General features: G+C 43.9%; 1 protein-coding gene across 1 annotated transcript in view; it reads left to right on the forward strand.

Annotated features, from left to right (window-relative positions):
• The window catches only part of ankk1 (ankyrin repeat and kinase domain containing 1), a 50,092-nt gene that overhangs the window by 21,182 nt on the left and 17,841 nt on the right, over positions 1-11,069 (forward strand). The window contains exons 6-7 of the mRNA XM_061878243.1: positions 3,058-3,176; positions 9,183-9,213. Coding sequence (XP_061734227.1) covers positions 3,058-3,176; positions 9,183-9,213 — 150 coding nt within the window. The remainder of the gene's footprint in view (positions 1-3,057; positions 3,177-9,182; positions 9,214-11,069) is intronic.

The following is an 11,069-nucleotide window of genomic DNA, read 5'->3' on the forward strand; positions in this document are numbered from 1 at the left end:
TAATCTCACCTGCCTCTGATTGGCGATCAGAGGCTCACCCGCTTCTGATCGCTAATCAGAGAGCTTTATAAACCGATGTCACCCATGTTTTTTTGTTGTGTTGGTATTTGAGGTATTTAGGTCTGCTTCTGTTTCTTTGTCCCATGCCACGTAAGTTTTTGGTTTACTTATGTCTGTTTACTTTTAGACCTTCACCCCAGATCACACATCTCTCCAACCCACTTCTCCAAAGTGGGCTGGCTCAGGGTGGAGGACAGAGTAAAACAACTTGCACTGAGCCTAGTCTATAATATGCGCTTCACCTCCCTGATACCGAAGTACATGTCAAACTACTTCCTTAACGTAAATGACCGCCATAACCACAACACCAGGGGGAGCTCCACAAACCACGTTAAACCCAGATCCCGATCTAACAAAGGTCTTAACTCATTCTCTTTCTATGCCACATCATTGTGGAATGCACTCCCAACAAGTGCATCTCTATATTCCTTCAAAACCGCTCTAAAACAACACCTCCAGGCAACTCTTACTATTATGTTAGATCCACTATGGACTGGACTCTCACTATTATGTTAGATCCACTATGGACTGGACTCTCACGATATAATGTTAGATCCACTATGGACTGGACTCTCACTATTATGTTAGATCCACTATGGACTGGACTCTCACAATATTATGTTAAATCCACTATGGACTGGACTCTCAGAATATTATGTTAGATCCACTATGGACTGGACTATCACTATTACGTTAGATCCACTATGGACTGGACTCTCACTATTATATTAGATCCACAATGGACTGGACTCTCACGATAATGTTAGATCCACTATGGACTGGACTCTTACTATTATGTTAGATCCACTATGGACAGGACTCTCACTATTATGTTAGATCCACTATGGACAAGACTCACACTATTATGTTAGATCCACTATGGACTGGACTCTTACTATTATGTTAGATCCACTATGGACAGGACTCTCACAATATTATGTTAAATCCACTATGGACTGGACTCTCAGAATATTATGTTAGATCCACTATGGACTAGACTCTCACTATTATATTAGATCCACAATGGACTGGACTCTCACGATAATGTTAGATCCACTATGGACTGGACTCTTACTATTATGTTAGATCCAGTATGGACTGGACTCTCACTATTATTTTAGATCCACTATGGACTGAACTCTCACAATATTATATTAGATCAATCAATCAATCAATCAATGTTTACTTATATAGCCCTAAATCACTAGTGTCTCAAAGGGCTGCACAAACCACTACGACATCCTCGGTAGGCCCACATAAGGGCAAGGAAAACTCACACCCAGTGGGACGTCGGTGACAATGATGACTATGAGAACCTTAGAGAGGAGGAAAGCAATGGATGTCGAGCGGATCTAACATGATACTGTGAAAGTTCAATCCACAATGGATACAACACAGTCGCGAGAGTCCAGTCCAAAGAGGATCCAAGACACAGCAGCGAGAGTCCCGTTCACAGCGGAGCCAGCAGGAAACCATCCCAAGCGTAGGCGGACCAGCAGCGCAGAGATGTCCCCAGCCGATACACAGGCGAGCAGTACATGGCCACCGGATCGGACCGGACCCCCTCCACACGGGAGAGTGGGACATAGAAGAAAAAGAAAATAAACGGCAGATCAACTGGTCCAAAAAGGGAGTCTATTTAAAGGCTAGAGTATACAAATGAGTTTTAAGGTGAGACTTAAATGCTTCTACTGAGGTAGCATCGCGAACTGTTACCGGGAGGGTATTCCAGAGTACTGGAGCCCGAACGGAAAATGCTCTATAGCCCGCAGACTTTTTTTGGGCTTTGGGAATCACTAATAAGCCGGAGTCCTTTGAACGCAGATTTCTTGCCGGGACATATGGTACAATACAATCAGCAAGATAAGATGGAGATCCACTATGGACTGGACTCTCAATAGTATGTTAGATCCACTATGGACTGGACTCTCACTATTATGTTAGATCCACTATGGACTGGACTCTCAATAGTATGTTAGATCCACTATGTACTGGACTCTCACTATTATGTTGGACCCACTATGGACTGGACTCCCACTATTATGTTAGATCCACTATGGACTGGACTCTCACTATTATGTTAGATTCACTATGGACTGGACTCTCACTATTATGTTAGATTCACTATGGACTGGACTCTCACTATTATGTTAGATCCACTATGGACTGGACTCTCACTATTATGTTAGATCCACTACGGACTGGACTCTTACTATTATATTAGATCCACTAGGGACTGGACTTTCACAATATTATGTTAGCTCCACTATGGACTGAACTCTCAATAGTATGTTAGTTCCACTATGGACTGGACTCTCACTATTATGTTAGATCCACTACGGACTGGACTCTTACTATTATATTAGATACACTATGGACTGAACTTTCACATTATGTTAGACCCACTCAACATCCATTGCATGCGGTCTCCCCTAGAGTCACCCACATCTGGGGTCCTCTCCAAGGTTTCTCATAGCCATTCACATTGACATCCCGCTGGGTTGTGAGTTGTTTCCTTGCCCTTATGTGGGATCTGAACCGAGGATTGATTGAATGATTGATTGATTGATTGATCTCAGGGCGGACATTCTAACCACTAAGTAGGTAATAATAAACACAAAACACTCAGTAATGAAATCAATACATTTAAAAAATATATAGTTTTATACAGTTTGTGTGCATTGCATTCCAATGGGACTTTACAGGTATGTACAAAAACTGGTAGAGCAGGATTCTTTTACCAAGAAGACATGACACAGAACTTGGCTTCAACAGTAGTTTGTTATATGTTGGATTGCTTTTGTTGTCACTTGTTACTGCTTGTGATATTTGCTGGGACACGTTTCTTATGTTTATTTACGCAAGGCAGTCAACACCTGATGTTACCTGTAAGTCGTGCATGAAGGTGTGCTCTGTAATGCCTTTAAAGGTGCAACGCTTTTGTGTAATTACGTAAACTAACAGCCGTTGTGTTTGTCTGCTGGTGTGTTGTTGCAGACACCGTGAGGAAAACCGAGGCCCTGAGTGAAATCATGAAGCTGCCGGGACCGCGTCAGAACAGCGTTGTGAACGAACACAGGGAGGAACCCCAATGCCCGCCTCTGCCCGATTATAACGTAATTACAATTTACAATTTGCATTTTTTTCATGTTGGTGATTTTTTTTCTTAAACTCCGACTTTCATTTCCATCCATCCATCATCTTCCGCTTATCCGAGGTCGGGTCGCGGGGGCAACAGCCTAAGCAGGGAAGCCCAGACTTTCCTCTCCCCAGCCACTTCGTCTAGCTCTTCCCGGGGGATCCCGAGGCGTTCCCAGGCCAGCCGGGAGACATAGTCTTCCCAACGTGTCCTGGGTCTTCCCCGTGGCCTCCTACCAGCTGGACGTGCCCTAAACACCTCCCTAGGGAGGCGTTCGGGTGGCATCCTGACCAGATGCCCGAACCACCTCATCTGGCTCCTCTCCATGTGAAGGAGCAGCGGCTTTACTTTGAGTTCCTCCGGGATGGCAGAGCTTCTCACCCTATCTCTAAGGGAGAGACCTGGAAACTCATTTGGGCCGCTTGTACCCGTGATCTTATCCTTTCGGTCATGACCCAAAGCTCATGACCATAGGTGAGGATGGGAACGTAGATCGACCGGTAAATTGAGAGCTTTGCCTTCCGGCTCAGCTCCTTCTTCACCACAACGGATCGGTACAACGTCCGCATTACTGAAGACGCCGCACCGATCCGCCTGTCGATCTCACGATCCACTCTTCCCTCACTCGTGAACAAGACTCCTAGGTACTTGAACTCCTCCACTTGGGGCAGGGTCTCCTCCCCAACCCGGAGATGGCACTCCACCCTTTTCCGGGCGAGAACCATGGACTCAGACTTGGAGGTGCTGATTCTCATTCCGGTCGCTTCACACTCGGCTGCGAACCGATCCCGGCCAGATGAAGCCATCAGGACCACATCATCTGCAAAAAGCCGAGACCTAATCCTGCAGCCACCAAACCGGAACGCCTTGACTGCACCTAGAAATTCTGTCCATAAAAGTTATGAACAGAATCGGTGACAAAGGACAGCCTTGGCGGAGTCCAACCCTCACTGGAAATGTGTCCGACTTACTGCCAGCAATGCGGACCAAGCTCTGAAACTGATCATACAGGGAGCGGACCGCCACAATAAGACAGTCCGGTACCCCATACCCCGACTTTCATTAGAGGGTCATAATTAGCATTGATTATATACTTTTGCGTTCTGACCCGTTCTTCCTTCGGTCAACACCCCCAGGTCCTTTTATGACACATAAGCTGGTTTTAAATCAATCAGAGACAGAGGTTGCTCATTTTGATATTTTATAACCAAAGCGCTTTGGGAGATCGATCTAGAGACAACATTTCAAAGGCACGGTCCAAATTGATCTAACCTAAAAATGGCAGTTTCTCCCTCCTCACTCACTCTCACCCGCCCCTCTTCTTCTCCTCCCTACCTCGGACAGTTGAGATAACAGATAGTTATGGCTTCATTGTGACATTCCACATTCAAGGGCTATGTAAAAGGCTCACACTTTAGCTCAGGGGTGCCCACACTTTTTCTGCAGGCGAGCTACTTTTCAATTGACCAACTCGAGGGGATCTACCTCATTTATATATATCATTTATATTTATTTATTTATGAAAGAGACATTTTTGTAAACAAGTTAAATGTGTTTAATGATAATACAAGCATGTGTAACACATATAGATGTCTTTCTTTCACGAAGACAAGAATATAAGTTGTTGTATTACCTGATTCTGATGACTTGCATTGATTGGAATCAGACAGTTATGATGATAACGCCCACATTTTCAAATGGAGGAGAAAAAAAGTTGTCCTTTCTGTACAATACCACATGAAAGTGGTTGGTTTTTGGCATCTAATTCATCCAGCTTCCATACACTTTACAAGAAAAACATTGGCGGCAAATTCCGTAGCTTGCTTGATTGACATTCACGGCACCCGAGGGTCTTGTGAGATGACGCTGGCTGCTGCCAGTTCATTATTATGAAAAAATGACAGAGAGGAAGGCGAGAAACACTTTTTATTTCAACAGACTTTCGCGCCATCCCTTCCGTCAAAACTCTAAAAGCCGACTGCACATTTCCTATCTTCACAATAAAAGCCCTGCTTCATGCTGCCTGCGCTAACAAAATAAGAGTTTTCCGAGACTCTGTATTTAGTTAGCGCAGGCAGCATAAAGCAGGGCTTTTATTGTGAAGATAGGAAATGTGCAGTTGGCCTTTAGAGTTTTGACGGAAGGTACGGAAGTATGCCTTGCATTCACTCGTGTGTGTGTGTGTGTGTGTGTGTAGAATCCGCATATATTACGTGACTGGGCCGGCACGCTGATTGTATGGCGGAAAAGCGGACATGACAACAGGTTATAGAGGACGCTAAAAGCAGTACCTTCAAGGCACGCCGCCGATATTGTTGGCAGAGTGGAAATCGGGAGAAATTCGGGAGAATTTTCCGGAAGGAGGGGATCTTCTGGGAAAATCGTGAGGGTTGGCAAGTATTAGAATTAGCAATGAATGCACTGCCGCTGTATAATACCGGCAGGCCAGCTCTAATGTTAATTTAATATTGTCTCAAGGGGCCAAAATAAATAACATGGGGGGCCAAATTTGGCCCGTGGGCCAGAGTTTGACACCCATGGTTCCGGTGTTCTCAGATTTCCGAAAAGTGGAGAAACAGGCGAGTTAGAGCGAAAAGGAAAATACGATTTTTGGTGTTTTTGTGTTTTTTCATGCCGACTTCTATCATTGGAGTCAATGAGATTTAGCTGACTTTCTGGGCTTTGAGGGCCAACAGAAGCCAAATGGGACAAATAACATGGAGGGCCAAATTTGGCCCGTGGGCCAGAGTTTGACACCCATGGTTCCGGTGTTCTCAGATTTCCGAAAAGTGGAGAAACAGGCGAGTTAGAGCGAAAAGGAAAATACGATTTTTGGTGTTTTCGTGTTTTTTCATGCCGACTTCTATCATTGGAGTCAATGAGATTTAGCTGACTTTCTGGGCTTTGAGGGCCAACAGAAGCCAAATGGGACTCGTAACTTCCATAAAAGTGACATTTTCTGAGAGAGGACATGCCTGTAAACGTTTTCACCGAAACACATGACAGTGGGATAAAAGATGCGGCTGTGAGGACAGGTTTTTCACCCCCGCCCCCAAAAAATAATCAAATTTTCGGGGCTTTCACGCTCTAGTGAATTAGAGTAAGAGCCATCCGCTTTAATGGAGGAAGGCTGATGGCGCTCGCCTCCTTCTGAGAACATTACAGCCATAACCGAACATTGGACGTCAAAACTTTTTAGCCAGTTAAAGGCCTACTGAAATGAGATTTTCTTATTGAAACGGGGAAAGCAGGTCCATTCTATGTGTCATACTTGATCATTTCACGATATTTTTGCTGAAAGGATTTAGTAGAGAATATCGACGATAAAGTTTGCAACTTTTGGTCGCTAATAAAAAAGCCTTGCCTTTACAGGAAGTAGCAAATGATGCGTGTGTGACATCACAGGTTGTGGAGCTCCTCACATCTGAACATTGTTTACAATCATGGCCACCAGCAGCGAGAGCGATTCGGACCGAGAAAGCGACGATTTCCCCACTAATTTGAGCAAGGATGAAAGATTTGTGGATGAGGATAGTGAGAGTGAAGGATTAGAAAAAGAAATACAGGGCAGTGGGAGCGATTCAGATGTTATTAGACACATTTACTAGGATAATTCTGGAAAATCCCTTATCTGCTTATTGTGTTACTGGTGTTGTAGTGAGATTATATAGTCGTACCTGAAAGTCTGAGGGGTGTGGCCACGGGTGTGGTGACCGCCAGTGTCTCTGAGGGAAGCGAAGGCAGCCGGTCCAGCCAGGCGTGGCTTTTTTTTCCCCCTCCTCCTCGGTGGAAGCATCCCACGTTCGGGGGCGGCCGGTGGGAGGAGGCAAGAGAGTCCGCAGCTGCCTCTTTAACAGGTGCACGAGGAACGACGCAAGCTCCGCTCATGTCTACTATAAGAGCCGACTTATTACCACAATTTCCCCACCAAAACCTGCCGGTTGACATGTGGTAGGGAACCATGCTTGCTTGACCGCTCTGTTCCATAGTAAAGCTTCACCTTCGGGAATATAAACAAGGAAGCACCGGTTTTGTTTGTGTTGCTAAAGGAAGCCACGATACACCGCTTCCCACCTACATCTTTCTCCCATCCATCTGATGGATGGATGGATGGATTTAATAGAGAGCATCGACGATAAAGTTCGCAACTTTTGGTCGCTAATAAAAAAGCCTTGCCTGAACCGGAAGTAGCAGACGATGCGCGCGTGACGTCACGGGTTGTAGGGCTCCTCACATCTGAACATTGTTTACAATCATGGCCACCAGCAGGAAGTGCAATTCAGAGTGAGAAAGCGACGAGTTCCCCATTAATTTGAGCGAGGATGAAAGATTCCTGAATGAGGAAAGTTAGAGTGAAGCACACAAAAAAAAAAAATAGACACATTTACTAGGATAATACTGGAAAATCCCTTATCTGCTTATTGTGTTACTAGTGTTTTAGTGAGATTATAAAGTCATACCTGAAAGTCGGAGGTGTGCGGTGACCGCCAGTGTCTCTGAGAGAAGCCAATGGAGAAGCCAAGATCACAACTGCCTTTTTGACCGCTACAGGAGGAGGTCGCATAAACCACTCAAGTCTCCGTTAAGAGCCGACTTAATATCACAATCTTCCCATCCAAAAACTTGCTGGTTGACGTAGAGAAACATGTTCGCTTGACCGCTCTGTTAAAGCTTACAACAAACAAAGAAACACCGGCTGTGTTTCGGTGCTAAAGGCAGCTGCAAACCACCGCTTTCCACCAACAGCATTCTTCTTTGACGTCTCCATTATTAATTGAACAAATTTCAAAAGATTCAGCAACACAGAATGCGATGAAAAGAGACAACTTTTAGCCGTAAGTGGTGCTGGGCTGATATGTCCCCTCCAGGAGGTGCAAGCGTAATCGAAAAAGGGGTTGAATGAGAGTTCCCGCTAGAATCTTCACGGTGCTTTTGTTGACCAGAGAGGAGATTCTGTAGAGTAATCTCGTTCTTTGGTTGACCTTTTTGATCGCCTTGGTGGCCATTTTATCACAGGAAAGATTAGCCTCTAGAATGGAACCTAGGCAGCAAGTCACCACGTTATGAATTTAAAAAATCAATAATGTTCCTCTGGCTTTTTTTGTAGCCCTATGTCCCTGTTTTAATGTACGACCCATTTTCTGTGGCTTTTTGTTCAGCTTTTTGATTGCACAAAATGTGAATGACAGCTCGTGAACGTGTTTTCTTTATGTCAATGATGTCATCTTTTAAACTCCACATAAATGGTAAATGGTCTGGATTTATATAGCGCTTTACTTTACCTACAACAGGGGTAGGGAACCTATGGCCCTCGAGCCAGATGTGGCTCTTTTGATGACTGCATCTGGCTCTCGGATAAAACTTAGCTGACATTGCTTAACATGATAAGTAATGACTAATTCCGCTAGTAATCACAGTGTTAAAACTTACCATGTTCATTTTTTAAGCCACAGTTACCAGGTAGTCAGTCTGGCAAAATATCTCTCTTCACACCTTCGATTATCTGCTTCATGCTGTTCATTTTGTCCACGCCACGTACGTTTTGTTATTCATGCCACAGTGCAAGTTTTTGTTATTCATGCCACAGTGCAAGTGTTTTGGTTTCATGTTTTTAGTTTGTAGCCTTTATCCTAGTCTTTTGTTTCATAGCCCAGTTTTTGTACTTCCGCCCTCGTGCGGGCTTTCTGTTTATTCCTTTTTAGTGTTAAAATTAAGATGTCTTTAGTTGTATTCAGTGTTAAAAAATATTACGGAAATACATTTTTAAATATTTGGCTTGAATGGCTCTCTCAGCCAAAAAGGTTCCCGACCCCTGACCTACAATGATACCCAAAACGCTTTACATTATACATCGCATTCACCCATTCACACACTTGTTCAGATGGAGATATTTTGGTTGTGTGTTTTAATGAAAGTTGCCTTATTTAGACAAAATGGGTTGTTTAATGCTTTCTTTTTCTTGTTTCTGTCTTTTGCATTATAGATTTCCTTGCCGTTACCTGACCTTCTTTCAGGTACAGTACACACACACACACACACACACACACACACACACACACACACACACACAGCTCACTGTAGAGCAGGATGGCACATTTATTTCATTATCTAAAAACCCAAACAGGACATAAAAGTCCTAAAGTTTTTGAAGGACTTTAAGACCTTGGGGATTTATATTATTTAAGGACCGAATGTCCCTTTGGGACAGAGGACCCTATTGTATTTCTAAGGTTTTATTATTATTTTTATCATTATACCGCCGCCTCTTTGAGCTGTAATTTGACCCCCTTAAATGCTTCAAAACTCACCAAATTTAAACACATCAGGACTGGCGAAAATTGCCATCCAATCAGAAAACCAAACCCCAAAACTCAAAATTACGCTCTAGCCCTAGGAAAAAACACAGACAAAACTGCTTGTAACTTCGGGTAAGAGGTTTGTAGAGATACGAAACAAAAACCTCTATGTAGGTCTGACTTAGACCTACAATTCATAAACTCACATCCTTCAGAAAAAATCAACAGGAAGTTGGCAAAAACCCCTTCAAAACAAAAGTTTCCTAAAAAATTTCATTTGTGCCTCTTTGTGCTGTAATTTGACCCCCTTAAAATGCTTCAAAACTCACCAAACTGGACACACACATCAGAACTGGCGAAAATTGCGATCTAATAAAAACCAAACCCCAAAACTCAAAATTGAGCTCTAACGCCCCCTAGGAATAAAACACTGACAAAACTGCTCCTAGGAAGAAAACACACAAAAAAACTGCTTGTAACTTCCGGTAAGAATGTCGTAGGGACATGAAACAAAAACTTATATGTAGGTCTCACTTAGACCTACATTTCATTCATTAACATCATTTAGCAAAAATCAACAGGAAGTTGGCAATTACCCCTTAAAAACAAAAGTTTTGGAAAAAACCCTCACCTTTTTTCAAACATGATCTCCTCTGAGTGCGTTTGTTGTGTCGGCTTCAAACTAGCACAAGGAAGAGATTGAACCCTTCTGATTAAAAATTGCGGAAAGAGTTTTTCTAACTGCTCCGGTTTTGATTTTACGAGCCTTCAAATAACCGCTGTGCTGATGCTGCTGCCGTCTCAAAATGGCCGCTTAAAAGCAGGAAGCACCAGCGTGACCACACAATGCAGAGAAGGTAGGTACTGTGCGGGTAAAGATATGTTGACTGGGTGAAAGAAGGAGGCACCAGTTTGACTCCAGGATACAGAGAAGGTAGGTAAAGTGCAGGTAAAGATATGTTGTCTGGGTGATGCTGGCATGTATGGGTGACAGAAAGAAGCACCAGTGTGACCCCAGGATGCAGGGAAGGTAGGTAATGTGCAGGTAAAGATATGTTGAATGGGTAAAGGCAGGAAACACCAGCAAAAGTCGGTCCCGTCCATCGCTGCTTGCAGTTTTAATTTTTTACTGTTTTTGCTCAAACTTGAGTCCGACACAAAAATATTAACGTTATGTTCACCCCCATTGAAGGCCTTTTGATCGGGCAATGTCGCAGGTTTAAATACAAATTTATTTTAATTGAAATCTATGACATTGTCACGGCATGGGGGTGGGGTGGTCGCAGCATAGTTGCGGGGTTTGTTCTCCAGGGATGCAGACGGACCACTCTGGACAAGGCGTGCAGGTAGGAACATTATTTATTCCTCAAAAGTCAACCACGTACCAAAAACAGACAACAAGCAAAAGGAAAGCGTACCGATCGCGAGACTTAGCTCAGGAATCAAGACGCATGAACGACATGCAACATTGCACGTAGCAAACAATGACGCCGGACTGAGCGTGGCGAGCAAGGTGAATAAATAGCTCTCTGACTAGTGGTTGACAGCAGCCGAGCGTGCCGACCACTAACCAG

Source organism: Nerophis ophidion, linkage group LG18 (assembly GCF_033978795.1).
Source record: "Nerophis ophidion isolate RoL-2023_Sa linkage group LG18, RoL_Noph_v1.0, whole genome shotgun sequence".
Lineage (NCBI taxonomy): Eukaryota > Metazoa > Chordata > Actinopteri > Syngnathiformes > Syngnathidae > Nerophis > Nerophis ophidion.